Raw genomic sequence first — 16,152 nt, 5'->3', positions numbered from 1 at the left:
CCGGGACATCTCTACTGCGGCTGCGTCTTTGCGGCGGGACCTCTAGTGCTTTCGCAGCCTTGGTCTTTGCTTCCTGGTTATATGTCCACCCTAAAATCCTCCTACCAGTCATGGCAGAACGACTTGACATGAAAGACCAGTTTTGTGGGTGATGAGTAGAGGAACTCTGAAGTAATTTTTGAGTGGGTAGTTTTTATAGCCCGGTGCTAAGTGTGAACACATATTAGTTTGATAGGTGTGAATAAATTTGCAATTATTTATTGCGTTGTAATCTGCAATGTGACAAGAAACAAGGTCAAAATTTATTGATGGCAGAAGGTTGACCACGTGGTTGCTCTGTTGGGGAACGTAGCAGAAATTCAAAATTTTCCTACGTGTCACCAAGATCTATCTATGGAGAGACCAGCAACGAGGGGAAGGAGAGTGCATCTACATACCCTTGTAGATCGCCACGCGGAAGCGTTCAAGTGAACAGGGTTGATGGAGTCGTACTCGTCGTGATCCAAATCACTGATGATCCTAGTGCCGAATGGACGACACCTCCGTGTTCAACACACGTACAGCCCGGTGACGTCTCCTACGCCTTGATCCAGCAAGGGGAGAAGGAGAGGTTGGGGAAGACTTCATCCAGCAGCAGCACGACGGCGTGGTGGTGGTGGAGGAGCGTGATACTCTAGCAGGGCTTCGCCAAGCACCGCAAGAGATGAGGAGGGAGAGGGGTAGGGCTGCGCCAAGAAGGAGAGGAACTCTTGTGTCTTGGGTAACCCAAACCTCAAGTATATATAGGGGGAGGGGAGGGGCTGCGCCCCCACCTAGGGTTCCCTCCCTAGGGGTGGCGGCAGCCCCCAGATCCCATCTGGGTGGCGGCCAGGTGGAGGGGGAGAGGGAGGCGCACCAGGCATGGCCCCTAAGGCCCATCTGCCCTTAGGGTTTGCCCCCTTTCCTCCCCTTAGGCACCTTGGGCCCTTGTGGGGGGGCGCACCAGCCCACCTGGGGCTGGTCCCTCCCACACTTGGCCCATGCAGCCCTCCGGGGCTTGTGGCCCCACTTGGTGGACCCCCAGGACCCTCCCGGTGGTCCCGGTACGTTACCGATAAACCCCGAAACTTTTCCGATGACCAAAACAGGACTTCCCATATATAAATCTTTACCTCCGGACCATTCCGGAACTCCTCGTGACGTCCGAGATCTCATCCGGGACTCCGAACAACATTCGGTAACCACGTATATCTATTCCTTATAACCCTAGCGTCATCGAACCTTAAGTGTGTAGACCCTACGGGTTCGGGAACCATGCAGACATGACCGAGATAACTCTCCGGTCAATAACCAACAACGGGATCTGGATAACCATGTTGGCTCCCACATGTTCCACGATGATCTCATCGGATGAACCACGATGTCAAGGACTTAATCAATCTTGTATACAATTCCCTTTGTCTAGCGGTACGATACTTGCCCGAGATTCGACCGTCGGTATCCCGATACCTTGTTCAATCTCGTTACCGGCAAGTCTCTTTACTCGTTCCGTAACACATCATCCCGTGATCAACTCCTTGATCACATTGTGCACATTATGATGATGTCCTACCGAGTGGGCCCAGAGATACCTCTCCGTTACACGGAGTGACAAATCCCAATCTCGATTCGTGCCAACCCAACAGACACTTTCAGAGATACCTGTAGTGTACCTTTATAGCCACCCAGTTACGTTGTGACGTTTGGCACACCCAAAGCACTCCTACGGTATCCGGGAGTTGCACAATCTCATGGTCTAAGGAAATGATACTTGACATTAGAAAAGCTATAGCATACGAACTACATGATCTTGTGCTAGGCTTAGGATTGGGTCTTGTCCATCACATCATTCTCCTAATGATGTGATCCCGTTATCAATGACATCCAATGTCCATGGTCAGGAAACAGTAACCATCTATTGATCAACGAGCTAGTCAACTAGAGGCTTACTAGGGACATGGTGTTGTCTATGTATCCACACATGTATCTGAGTTTCCTATCAATACAATTCTAGCATGGATAACAAAGATTATCATGAACAAGGAAATATAATAATAACCAATTTATTATTGCCTCTAGGGCATATTGCCAACAGTCTCCCACTTGCACTAGAGTCAATAATCCAGTTCACGTCGATATGTGATTAACACTCAAGGTCACATCCCCATGTGACTAACACCCAAAGAGTTCTGGGTTTGATCATGTTATGCTTGTGAGAGAGGTTTCAGTCAATGGTTCTGCAACATTCAGATCCGTATGTACTTCGCAAATTTCTATGTCATCTTGTAGATGCAACTACTATGCTACATTTGGAGCCATTTCAAATAACTGTTCTACCTGGAGTTATTCTAAATTGTTGCTCCATTATACGTATCCGGTATCTCTACTCAGAGCTATCCGGATAGGTGTTAAGCTTGCATCGACGTAACTCTTTACGTCGAACTCTTTATCACATCCATAACCGAGAAACATATCCTTATTCCTCTAAGGATAATTTAGACCGCTATCTGGTGATCTACTCCTAGATCACCTTTGTACCCTCTTGCCAAATATGTGGCAAGGCACACATCAGGTGTGGTACTCAGCATGGCATACCGTATGGAGCCTATGACAAAAGCATAGGGGACGACCTTCGTCCTTCCTCTTTCTTCTGCCATGGTCGAGCTTTAAGTCTTAACTTCATACCTTACAACTCAGGCAAGAACTCCTTCTTTGACTGATCCATCTTGAACACCTTCAAGATCATGTCAAGGTATGTGCTCATTTGAAAATACCATTAAGCGTTTTGATCTATCCATATAGATCTTGATGCTCAATGTTCAAGTAGCTTAATCCAGGCTTTCCATTGAAAACACCTTCCAAATAACCCTATATGCTTTCCAGAAATTCTACGTCATTTCTGATCAACAATATGTCAACAACATATACTCATCAGAAATTCTATAGTGCTCCCACTCACTTCTTTGGAAATACAAGTTTCTCATAAACTTTGTATAAACCCAAAATCTTTGATCATCATCAAAGCGTATATTCCAACTCCGAGATGCTTACTCTAGTCCTTAGAAGGATTGTTAGAGCTTTGCATACTTGTTAGCATCTTTCAGGATTGTTAAAAAACTTCTGGTTGTATCACATACAACCTTTCCTCAAGAAAATCGTGAGGAAACAATGGTTTTTGACATCCTATCTGCAAGATTTCATAAATAATGCAGTGACTGCTAATATAATTCCAACAGACTCTTAGCATCGCTACGAGTGTGAAAGTCTCACCGTAGTCAACTCCTTGAACTTGTCGGGAAACATCTTAACGACAAGTCGAGCTTTCTTAATGGTGACATTTACCATCATTGTCCGTCTTCCTTTCAAAATCCATCTGTACTCAACAGCCTTACGACCATCGAGTCGTTCTGCCAAAGTCTACACTTTGTTTTCATACATGGATCCTCTCTCGGATTTTATGGCCTCGAGCCATTTTGGAATCCAGGCCCACCATCGCTTCTCCATAGCTCGTAGGTTCATTGTTGTGTAGCAACATGACTTCCAAGACAGGATTACGTACCACTCTGAAGTAGTACGCATCCTTGTCATCCTACGAGGTTTGGGAGTGACTTGATCTGAAGTCTCATGATCAATATCATAAGCTTCCACTTCAATTGGTGTAGGTGCCACAGGAACAACTCTTTGTGCCCTGCTATACACTAGTTGAAGTGACGGTTCAATAACCTCATCAAGTCTCCACCATCCTCCCACTCAATTCTTTCGAGAGAAACTTTTCCTCGAGAAAGGACCGGATTCTAGAAATAATCCCTTATTGCTTTCGGATCTGAGACATGAGGTATACCCAACTGTTTTGGGTGTCCTATGAAGATGCATTTATCCGCTTTGGGTTCTAGCTTATCAGCCTGAAACTTTTTCACATAAGCGTTGCAGCCCCAAACTTTTAAGAAATGTCAGCTTAGGTTTCTCTAAACCATAGTTCATACGGTGTCATTTCATCGGAATTACGTGGTGCCCTATCTAAAGTGAATGTGGTTGTCTCTAATGCCTAACCCATAAACTATCGTGGTAATTCGATAAGAGACATCATGGTATGCATCATATCCAATAGGGTGCAGTTATGATGTTCGGACACACCATCACACTATGGTGTTCCAGGCTATATTAGTTGTGAAACAATTTCCACAATGTCTTAATTTTGTGCCAAACTCGTAATTCAGATATTCATCTCTATGATCATATCATAGATCTTTTATCCTCTTGTCACGACGATCTTTCAACTTCACCCTGAAATTACTTGAACCTTTCAATAATTCATACTCGTGATTCATCAAGTAAATATACTCAACATCTACTCAAATCATCTGTGAAGTAAGAACATAACGATATCCACTACACGCCTCAGCACTCATTGGACTGCACACATCAAAATATATTACTTCCAACAAGTTGCTTTCTAGTTCCATTTTACTGACAACGAGACTTTCAGTCATCTTGCCCATGTGGTATGATTTGCATGTCTCAAGTGATTCAAAATCAAGTGAGTCCAAACGGTCCATTTGCATGGAGTTTCTTCATGCATATACATCAATAGACATGGTTCGCATGTCTCAAACTTTTCAAAATCGAGTGAGCCCAAAGATCCATCAACATGGAGCTTCTTCATGCGTTTTATACCGATATGACTCAAATTGCAGTGCCACATTTGTGTGGTACTATCATTACTATCTTATATCTTTTGGCATGAACATGTGTATCACTACGATCGAGATTCATAAACCATTCATTTTAGGTGCAAGACCATTGAAGGTATTATTCAAATAAACAGAGTAACCATTATTCTCCTTAAATGAATAACCGTATTGCGATAGACATAATCCAATCATGTCTATGCTCAACGCAAACACCAATCTCGATGGTAGAGGGAGCGTGCGAGGCTTGATTACATCAAGCTTGGAAAAACTTCCAACACATATCACCAGCTCACCTTTAGCTAGTCTCCGTTTACTCCGCAACCTTTTATTTCGAGTTTACTAACACTTAGCAACCGAACTGGTATCTAATACCATGGTGATAGTAGGAGTACTAGTAAAGTACACATTAACACAATGTACATCCAATATACTTCTATCGACCTTGCCAGCCTTCTCATCTACCAAGTATCTAGGGTAATTCTGCTCCAGTGGCTGTTCCCCTTATTACAGAAGCACTTAGTCTCGGGCTTGGGTTCAACTTTGGGTTTCTTCACTAGAGCAGCAACTGATTTGCCGTTTCATGAAGTATCCCTTCTTGCCCTTGCCCTTCTTGAAACTAGTGGTTTCACCAACCATCAACAATTGATGCTCCTTCTTGATTTCTACTTTTGTGGTGTCAAACATCGCGAATATCTCAAGGATCATCATATATGTCCCTGATATATCATAGTTCATCACGAAGCTCTAGCAGCTTGGTGGTAATGACTTCGGAGAAACATCACTATCTCATTTGGAAGATCAACTCCCACTCGATTCAAATGATTGTTGTACTCAGACAATCTGAGCACAAGCTCAACAATTGAGCTTTTCTCCCTTAGTTTGCAGGCTAAGAAAATCGTCGGAGGTCTTATACCTCTTCACGTGGGCACAAGCCTGAAATCCCAATTTCAGCCCTCGAAACATCTCATATGTTCCGCGACATTTCAAAAATGTCTTCGGTGCCTCAATTCTAAACCATTTAACATTACCGAACTATCATGTAGTCATCAAAACGTGTATGTGAGATGTTCGCAACATCCACAGACCACATTCGAGGTCCAGCACACCGAGCGTTGCATTAAGGACATAAGCCTTCTACTATCCGCATAATTGCTACTATCAACTTTCAACTATATTTTATCTAGGAACGTATCTAAAACAGTAGAACTAAAGCGTAAGCTATGACATAATTTGCAAAGATCTTTTGACTATGTTCAGGATAATTAAGTTCATCTTATGAACTCCCACTCAGATAGACATCCCTCCAGTCATCTAAGTGATTACATGATCCGAGTCAACTAGGCCGTGTCCGATCATCACGTGAGACGGACTAGTCAACATCGGTGAACATCTTCATGTTGATCGTATCTACCATACGACTCATGCTCGACCTTTCGGTCTCTTGTGTTCCGAGGCCATGTCTGTACATGCTAGGCTCGTCAAGTTAACCTAAGTGTTTCGCATGTGTTCCGAGGCCATGTCTGTACATGCTAGGCTCGTCAACACCCATTGTATTCGAACGTAAGAATCTATCACACCCGATCATCACGTGGTGCTTCGAAATGACGAACTTTCGCAATGGTGCACAGTTAGGGGGAACACTTTCTTGAAATTTTAATGAGGGATCGTCTTATTTACTACCGTCGTTCTAAGCAAATAAGATGCAAGAACATGATAAACATCACATGCAATCAAAAAGTGACATGATATGGCCAATATCATTTTGCTCCTTTTGATCTCCATCTTCGGGGCTCCATGATCATCATCGTCACCGGCATGACACCATGATCTCCATCATCATGATCTCCATCATCGTGTCTTCATGAAGTTGTCTCGCCAACTATTACTTCTACTACTACAACTAACGGTTAGCAATAAAGTAAAGTAATTACATGACATTTATGTTGACACGCAGGTCATAAATAAATTAAGACAACTCCTATGGCTCCTGTCGGTTGTCATACTCATCGACATGCAAGTCGTGATTCCTATTACAAGAACATGATCATCTCATACATCACATATATCATTCATCACATCCTTTGGCCTTATCACATCACATAGCATACCCTGCAAAAACAAGTTAGATGTCCTCTAATTGTTGTTTGCATGTTTTACGTGGCTGCTATGGGTTTCTAGCAAGAACGTTTCTTACCTACGCAAAACCACAACGTGATATGCCAATTGCTATTTACCCTTCATAAGGACCCTTTTCATCGAATCCGATCTGACTAAAGTAGGAGAGACAGACACCCGCTAGCCACCTTATGCAACTAGTGCATGTCAGTCGGTGGAACCAGTCTCACGTAAGAGTACGTGTAAGGTCGGTCCGGGCCGCTTCATCCCACAATGCCGCCGAATCAAGATTGGACTAGTAACGGTAAGCATATTGAACAAAATCAACACCCACAACTACTTTGTGTTCTACTCGTGCATAGAAACTACGCATAGACCTAGCTCATGATGCCACTGTTGGGGAACGTAGCAGAAATTCAAAATTTTCCTACGTGTCACCAAGATCTATCTATGGAGAGACCAGCAACGAGGGGAAGGAGAGTGCATCTACATACCCTTGTACATCGCTACGCGGAAGCGTTCAAGTGAACGGGGTTGATGGAGTCGTACTCGTCGTGATCCAAATCACCGATGATCCTAGTGCCGAACGGACGGCACCTCCGTGTTCAACACACGTACAGCCCGGTGACGTCTCCTACGCCTTGATCCAGCAAGGGGAGAAGGAGAGGTTGGGGAAGACTCCATCCAGCAGCAGCACGACGGCGTGGTGGTGGTGGAGGAGCGTGATACTCCAGCAGGGCTTCGCCAAGCACCGCAAGAGACGAGGAGGGAGAGGGGTAGGGCTGCGCCAAGAAGGAGAGGAACTCTTGTATCTTGGGCAGCCCAAACCTCAAGTATATATAGGGGGAGGGGAGGGGCTGCGCCCCCACCTAGGGTTCCCTCCCTAGGGGTGGCGGCAGCCCCCAGATCCCATCTGGGTGGCGGCCAGGTGGAGGAGGAGAGGGAGGCGCACCAGGCATGGCCCCTAAGGCCCATCTGCCCTTAGGGTTTGCCCCCTTTCCTCCCCTTAGGCGCCTTGGGCCCTTGTGGGGGGGGGGGCGCACCAGCCCACCTGGGGCTGGTCCCTCCCACACTTGGCCCATGCAGCCCTCCGGGGTTTGTGGCCCCACTTGGTGGACCCCCGGGACCCTCCCGATGGTCCCGGTACGTTACGGATAAACCCCGAAACTTTTCCGGTGACCAAAACAGGACTTCCCATATATAAATCTTTACCTCCGGGCCATTCCGGAACTCCTCGTGACGTCTGGGATCTCATCCAGGGCTCCGAACAACATTCGGTAACCATGTATATCTATTCCTTATAACCCTAGCGTCATTGAACCTTAAGTGTGTAGACCCTACGGGTTCGGGAACCATGCAGACATGACCGAGATAACTCTCCGGTCAATAACCAACAGCGGGATCTGGATACCCATGTTGGCTCCCACATGTTCCACGATGATCTCATCGGATGAACCACGATGTCAATGACTTAATCAATCCCGTATACAATTCCCTTTGTCTAGCGGTACGATACTTGCCCGAGATTCGATCGTCGGTATCCCGATACCTTGTTCAATCTCGTTACCGGCAAGTCTCTTTACTCGTTCTGTAACACATCATCCCATGATCAACTCCTTTATCACATTGTGCACATTATGATGATGTCCTACCGAGTGGGCCCAGAGATACCTCTCCATTTACACGGAGTGACAAATCCCAATCTCGATTCGTGCCAACCCAACAGACACTTTCGGAGATACCTGTAGTGTACCTTTATAGCCACCCAGTTACGTTGTGACGTTTGGCACACCCAAAGCACTCCTACGGTATCCGGGAGTTGCACAATCTCATGGTCTAAGAAAATGATACTTGACATTAGAAAAGCTATAGCATACGAACTACATGATCTTGTGCTAGGCTTAGGATTGGGTCTTGTCCATCACATCATTCTCCTAATGATGTGATCCTGTTATCAATGACATCCAATGTCCATGGTCAGGAAACAGTAACCATCTATTGATCAACGAGCTAGTCAACTAGAGGCTTACTAGGGACATGGTGTTGTCTATGTATCCACACATGTATCTGAGTTTCCTATCAATACAATTCTAGCATGGATAATAAACGATTATCATGAACAAGGAAATATAATAATAACCAATTTATTATTGCCTCTAGGGCATATTTCCAACATGCTCGCCGTTGAGGCGGCCGCGGCGCGCTCTGCTCGCGTCCGTCCGAGCGTTTTGCTCGCCATTGAGGTGGCCGCGACGCGCTCTGTTCATTTGAGTCAGCCGTTTGCCACGTATCACACACATCTTGTTAAGTTGAACCGTTTCTGTTGTGTTCCCTAATCGAAAACAGTTTGTGCCGTATATCACACACACTTTGATTTGGCTAACAGTTTCTGTTGCTCTCCTTAATAGCAAACAGTTCATCGGAGTGAACTATATGCCATATATCACACACACATTGATATGACTGCCCGTTTCTGTTGTTCTGCCTCATCGCAAACAGTTCGAATGGATTAACTGTGTGCCCTGCATCGCACATGCAAATAAAATCTGAACCGTGTTTGATGGCTCTGCCATCGCAAACGTTTTGCACCTTTTTGACGGTTTTTTACATCCTCGTTTGCGATTAATGCATCGCACACAGTTTTATGAAAGGGTCTCTGATCGTAGTGTCGCGTTAGCAGCATCCTGCAGTAGTGCTTGTTCTGTCAAATCATGTTTACTCAATGCCACGTGGAAAAAAATATCCACGTCTACCACTCTTCAAACCCGATTGATGGTAAAGTGATGGACACCAATTTAGAGGGTGTTATGTGAGATTAGACTCAACGTACACACATGTCACCTTACCACACATGTCATCTCGTGGACCCCACTACTTCTATTTCTCTCAACATACATGGGAAATGTTACTTATAGTCAACATGCACATATTCCACTTCATCAACCCCGCTATTTTTATTTTTCTCAACATGCATGAAAAATACTACTCCCTTCAATCCATATTACTTGTCACTTCTTTAGTACAAGTAAGTAGTTTTCAACTATATAATAATAATCAAATCCAATAAATCTTAGTTTTTTTAGTCTTCACTATCATATTCAAATACCATACAACTAAATCTCATCTAAATAATATATTGCAATTGCGCCCAATTCTCGCAACAATGCGCGGAGTATCATCTAGTTTATAAGATAAAGTGAATAAAATTAAGAGTCAACGGGGTATTGTCTAGTTTAGGAGGGTGGGGGAGGGGAGGGGACTGCGAGGGTGACCTTTTCTTCTATACATTTTCGTGATATTTCTTCTGAACGTGATGTGTCCATGCCTTCTTTGAACTATTAATGTGTAATCGAAGACAAGTGGCCATGAGTATCTCATCTGATGAGGATACCAAGGGTTTTTGTTAAAGGCTACTTTCTTGTAAAAAGCATGCAACAGTGTTTCGTTCTAACCTCTCCCGTATATGTGCATCCATCAAAACCACTAGCATAACGCTCGCGCGTTGTTGTGGAAGTATGTAATAAACGAAGTTGTATTAGGTTAATGGTATCGCGTCATTGTGAAAGTATGGAATAAATGAAGTTGTATTAGGTTAACGGTATACAACAACCAATGTAAATTGCAACATTGCAAAGAAAAACTTAAGAAAGCATGCGACACTGCAGATGTGTAATTGCACGATCATAGGAGCATTGTCATGCACTTATAAGATACTCTCTATTCAAGACATGGGTAAGGTGGTCCCTTGCTGCTTTGATCGAGTTGGGTGTAATGATAAGTGGGTGGGTTCTGGCTCCTTAACTGTATTATTTTTTATTTCTTTGTTTATAAATTGTTTTCAAATAGGAGAGGTCTGGTTGATTCTATATGGATGAGGAAGATTGGGATGGAGTAGGGAGTGAACTCTTCCACACCAGAGTGGTCTTTTGGGTTCTAGATGGATGAGGAAGATTGAGTGGAGTGGGAAGTAAACTCTTCGAAGCTAAAGAGGTTTAGTGGATTCTAGATGAATGAGATATATTAGAGTGGAGTGAGGAGTGAACTCACCGCCACGACCAACAACTCTAGTTTATAAGATAGTAGAGATATGCTATCTAAGTTTCTATCGTCACTCCAACATGTGATATGTTTCTTTATTGGATTCTCGCTAGGTTTTGCCCTACCCACAAACAATACTTTCGTTGGCATATAGACAGATCCAAAGGGCACCGCCCTCCTATCCGTTGATCCCGTAAGGCGTTCTAGAGGCCTCTTTGGATCATTGCACCATGGTGCCCACCTACCTTGTTGATCACGTGGGGCCTTCTAGAGTCCTCTTTGACTCATAACAACGTGATGCCCACCTACCCGCCCCTAGGGCCTTCTAGAGGCCCCTATGGCGCATAGTGCTACGATGAACCTTTGAATGCCCGATGCAGGGAATGCTGGAAGTTGTTTGAGGATTTTCTCTTTGTCGGACTCTTTTCTTAACTTCATCAATGTCACCGCGTCTCATTATCTCCCTATTCACTTCCGTCTCTACCATTTGATTATGCTTATGGTTTGGCACCACCTTGACAAAACTACAAATTTTAAATATGAAAACCTCACGAAAATTATCAACTTGTTTGTTTCTACCAAACAAGTTGAAGTCACGTGATCTTGAAACACCTGCTAATTTGGATGAAGTTCAAGATGATGTGAATTTTGCTGTGAAATCCGCAACACAAAGTTTAGATATAATTCTTTCCGCAAAAATCATATGAACAAATCCTTACAAAAAAGATTGGTAACTAGTGTCAAGTTGATAAACCCACAAACATATAAGCTAGTCATCCATCCGCTGGTTAAATAGAGTTATGCTCCAGTACACCCATTTTCTCACCGACACGTACTAATGACTAACCATCTTCAAAACATGGCAACAATTCCAAAAAGACACCAATATTTTACTTCAATTTACGTGACCGCTATTAAAACCCTACCGAACAGTTGCTTTTTGCAAGAAACCAAAGAAGAACAAAATGAGCTGAAAAGCCGGTGTGAATTTCATCCTCACCAAATATTCTGGCAAGAATCAACGAGTTGCTAAATGTATAGAATGGAGGGTAATTTTTATCCAAAATTGGCGTGGCACAATTTTTTTTTGGCGTGGCAGCCATTAGAACGCTGCCCCACAAAGAAAACCACCAGTATAAAAATGTGAGTACTACCGTGTGAGAGAGGAAACCAATTAAGACCTGCAGGAAAAAAAAAGAGAGGAAGTAGCGAGGAACGGCAGATCTGAGGGGGGACGACCCGCCCGCCCCGATTTCTCCTCACCTATTTATACGGCCCTCCCCACCGGCTCCGGGCACCACCACCACCAATTCGCAACCCCTCCTCCCCCGTTCTCCTCATTGTCCTCGCGCCCCGCCCCGCTCCGCTCCGACGGCCAACCGCTCCACACACCACTAGCCTGCCTGCCTGCCTGCCTGCCTGCCGCCAAGGTACAGCAGATCACTCGCCTCCCCCCGCGCCTCCTCTCCTCTCTTCCTTGCAGTTCCCGGCCCGCGAGTGAGATGCGCGCGCCTGTTCATCTCGTCTTGTGTTGTATGTGCGCGCCGAGATCTTGTGTCGTCGCGTGGCCCTGATCCGCGGCTCGCTGCTCGTTCGCTCCGGTGCCGGTGTAGTGAGATCTGGGCTGCCGTCCGGCCCCTCTCCGCCGATCGAACTCGCCTCCGTGCCCATTACTCGTAACCGTCCGCCGCTGTACCGGGCTGGCGTGGAGGGGGGAGATCCGTCCAGTTTGGCGCGGGTTTGCTTACTGGTGGAGTACTGACAGCAGTTTATTTTCCAGAAATATCTGGGACTCAGTTCTCGGTTGTGGTACTTGTAGATCTTAGTACTGTACATTATGCGCCATGTAGCAGTTTATTTTCCAAGTATTTATGGTGCACAAGGGCACGTTGGAGCGGGTTAATTCAGGGGCAATTCTGCGTTGACGCCCAAATGGTTGATTTGCGGCAAATTAACAACGGCAGTTCTACCTAATTATTTAGTCAATGTTTTCGAAATTGTGACTAGGTGACTTGTAGATAGTTGGTTCATCTATATATGTGGCCTCTCTTGCAATGGTTTAAGTGCTACAACATACAATTTGGGTTACAATTTGGGGTTGACAGACGGTGGATGCTCTCTCGTGTCTATTTTTACAACTCAGGATGAATGATTGTAGTAACTTTGTTTGCACTGTCTGTTTACTGTTTGGTACATGGTAAATTAATGAGGAAAACACGTTTCCTGAATTTTGATTGGGGAGGGATAGGTCGTTCATGCCAATTTTGTTTATACAGTTCTGAATTTTTGGTGTTCCATTCTGTGCGTCCTTTCTGAAATTTTCTCTGCAGTGCACCCTGCTGTTTCTTATATTTCTTACTGCTACATGTGTGCGGAGTTCTTGTGGTGTAATCCTGACAATTTTGTTTCATCAAACAGGCAAGATGGTGAAGATCTGCTGCCTTGGGGCTGGCTATGTAGGTGGCCCAACAATGGCGGTCATTGCCCTCAAGTGCCCTGACATTCAGGTGGTTGTGGTAGATATCACCAAGTCCCGGATTGATGCCTGGAACAGTGACACACTGCCAATCTATGAGCCTGGCCTTGATGAAGTCGTGAAGCAGTGCCGTGGAAAGAACCTCTTCTTCAGCAATGACATTGAGAAGCATGTTAGCGAGGCTGACATCATCTTTGTGTCGGTAAACACCCCAACCAAGACCCGTGGTCTTGGAGCTGGTAAGGCTGCTGATCTCACTTACTGGGAGAGTGCAGCTCGCATGATTGCTGATGTGGCCAAATCAGACAAGATCGTGGTCGAGAAGTCCACTGTTCCAGTCAAGACTGCTGAGGCAATTGAGAAGATCTTGACCCACAACAGCAATGGCATCAACTTCCAGATCCTCTCCAACCCAGAGTTCCTTGCTGAGGGTACTGCTATCCAAGACCTATTTAACCCTGACCGTGTTCTTATTGGAGGACGTGAGACCCCAGAAGGTCAGAAGGCTGTTCAGACGCTGAAGGCTGTGTATGCGCATTGGGTTCCTGAGGATCAGATTCTGACAACCAACTTATGGTCTGCGGAGCTGTCGAAGCTTGCAGCCAATGCGTTCTTGGCCCAGAGGATCTCCTCTGTGAATGCCATGTCAGCCCTCTGCGAGGCCACTGGTGCAAATGTTTCTGAGGTGTCCTATGCTGTGGGCAAGGACTCTAGGATTGGCCCAAAGTTTTTGAATGCCAGTGTTGGATTTGGAGGCTCTTGCTTCCAGAAGGATATCCTCAACCTGGTTTACATCTGCGAGTGCAATGGCCTCCCAGAGGTCGCCAACTACTGGAAGCAGGTGATCAAGATCAATGACTACCAGAAGAGCCGGTTCGTGAACCGTGTTGTTTCCTCTATGTTCAACACGGTTGCGAACAAGAAGATTGCGGTGCTTGGTTTTGCATTCAAGAAGGATACTGGTGACACTAGGGAGACTCCAGCTATTGATGTCTGCAAGGGTCTGCTTGGTGACAAGGCTAAGATCAGCATTTATGATCCTCAGGTGACTGAAGACCAAATCCAGCGTGACCTTGCGATGAACAAATTTGACTGGGACCACCCTGTTCATCTCCAGCCCATGAGCCCCACGACTACAAAGCAAGTCTCGGTTACCTGGGATGCATATGAGGCGACCAAGGATGCCCATGGCATCTGCATCATGACTGAGTGGGATGAGTTCAAGACTCTGGACTACAAAAAGATCTACGACAGCATGCAGAAGCCCGCCTTTGTTTTTGATGGTCGCAACGTTGTTGACTCTGAGAAGCTCAGGGAGATTGGCTTCATTGTCTACTCCATTGGCAAGCCACTCGACGGTTGGCTCAAGGACATGCCTGCTGTGGCTTAAATAAACTCTGATAAAGGGAGGAGATCCGCCTCGGGTGAATCCATGAGCAGCTATCGATAGGGATTCAGCTTGTTATTTCTCTTTATAGTCGCTGTTTATCTTGTGCCAGAAAATCAGATGTCATTTTTTTTCTTGAGTGTTTCTTCGGGGTTTACAGTGTTAGAATGGCATGGTCACTGGGATGTGTCATTCCTTTGCTCCATTGCCACATCTTTGTAGCTAATGTCTGTTGTTGCATCTTTATCATGTTACTGGTGTTCATCCTGTTGGTTATACATGTGGCTTCAATTACTAAGATTATCTTAGCAATCTACATATTCTGCAATTCAGCATTTCTTTGCTTGTGAATATAATTTGTTGTGAAATCTGCTTCTGAGACGAATGCAATTGGGACATGGCTGTTGTGTAAACTCACTATTTCTTCGCCAGGAAAAACGCGTGGTTCCTTTAAGAAGGGAAAAAAACCCTCATGGTCTCATATATATCATAGCAATGCAGTTAATTGAGCACATAATCTCTATGCAGTTTATATTTTTGAGGCGTTTTAGGCATATTTATACCACTCTTGCCCAGACTTTTGCTGGCTTGTGCTCTTTAGTGCTTGGGCTGTAGGTCACTGTGGTTATTAGCTGACCAGGACTCACATTATTGACTCTGTCAGGTTTTGGTGTTTCCACTTGAGTTTGTTCCCTCATGGCAAGGTTGATTCCACCATGCTTTGTCTTAACATATTTGTGCTTTTGAGGTTGAAAGCTGACGGAGCTGGGATTGAGATTGAGACACCAAAGGTCAATCGGCAAGATGCATGCTTCAAGTAGTTATTATCACTGGAACCTGGTAGTATCTGGGAACACTCCAGGTAAGGATTTTGTATTCAGTGATCTCTCTGACTCTGATGAATGAGCACAATGGTAGAGATTGAAGGGAGAGATCCAACAGCTGACAGGGTCAGTTTCTTCGGGCAATGTGTTCTCATGCAAGTTCCAAGTCAGATATTTTTTCCTGGAACAATGCTCTGATAACTACTCAAAGCCATCTCCTTCGGTGTTTGCATTCACCTGAATTCTCGAATTTATCCTGGATCTCTTGCATTTTAAGGTGTGCATTATGGAGGCGCACTCACGTGGATGTGTCCGTGGCCGTGTGACACACATATGTGATACATGCCAAAATGCCGCCGAGGTGTCGGTGGACCTTGATGATGAAGATGATTCTGCCAAAGAGGTCGGTATCCAGATATGTGACTGAGTGATCAGCTGGCTGGTTGTCCCATCGAAAATGAGGTACACGTTTGCTTTGCGCAATCAGCACATCTCGTTTTCAGGCCTTTGTCCAGAATATTCCAGTACAATGCATCGTTTTTGCTTCAGTCTTTTGCTTTTTCCTGGATTCCAGTTTCATTGGTATGCTGCGTGCAGACTCTG

The 16,152-nt window shown here is 45.1% G+C and overlaps 1 protein-coding gene across 1 annotated transcript; it reads left to right on the top strand.

The window, feature by feature from the left end:
• The first annotated feature begins 12,149 nt into the window (after positions 1–12,149).
• LOC119286325 (UDP-glucose 6-dehydrogenase 4-like) lies at positions 12,150–15,041 on the top strand. Its single transcript, XM_037565701.1, has 2 exons — positions 12,150–12,292; positions 13,281–15,041. The coding sequence occupies exon 2, from the start codon at positions 13,286–13,288 to the stop codon at positions 14,726–14,728; it is 1,443 nt and encodes a 480-aa protein (XP_037421598.1). The 5' UTR covers positions 12,150–12,292; positions 13,281–13,285; the 3' UTR covers positions 14,729–15,041.
• Positions 15,042–16,152: the final 1,111 nt, after the last annotated feature.

The sequence above is a fragment of the Triticum dicoccoides genome, chromosome 4A (genome assembly GCF_002162155.2).
Source record: "Triticum dicoccoides isolate Atlit2015 ecotype Zavitan chromosome 4A, WEW_v2.0, whole genome shotgun sequence".
NCBI classification, from domain to species: Eukaryota; Viridiplantae; Streptophyta; class Magnoliopsida; order Poales; family Poaceae; genus Triticum; species Triticum dicoccoides.
This window is presented reverse-complemented; position numbering and strand designations above follow the sequence as displayed.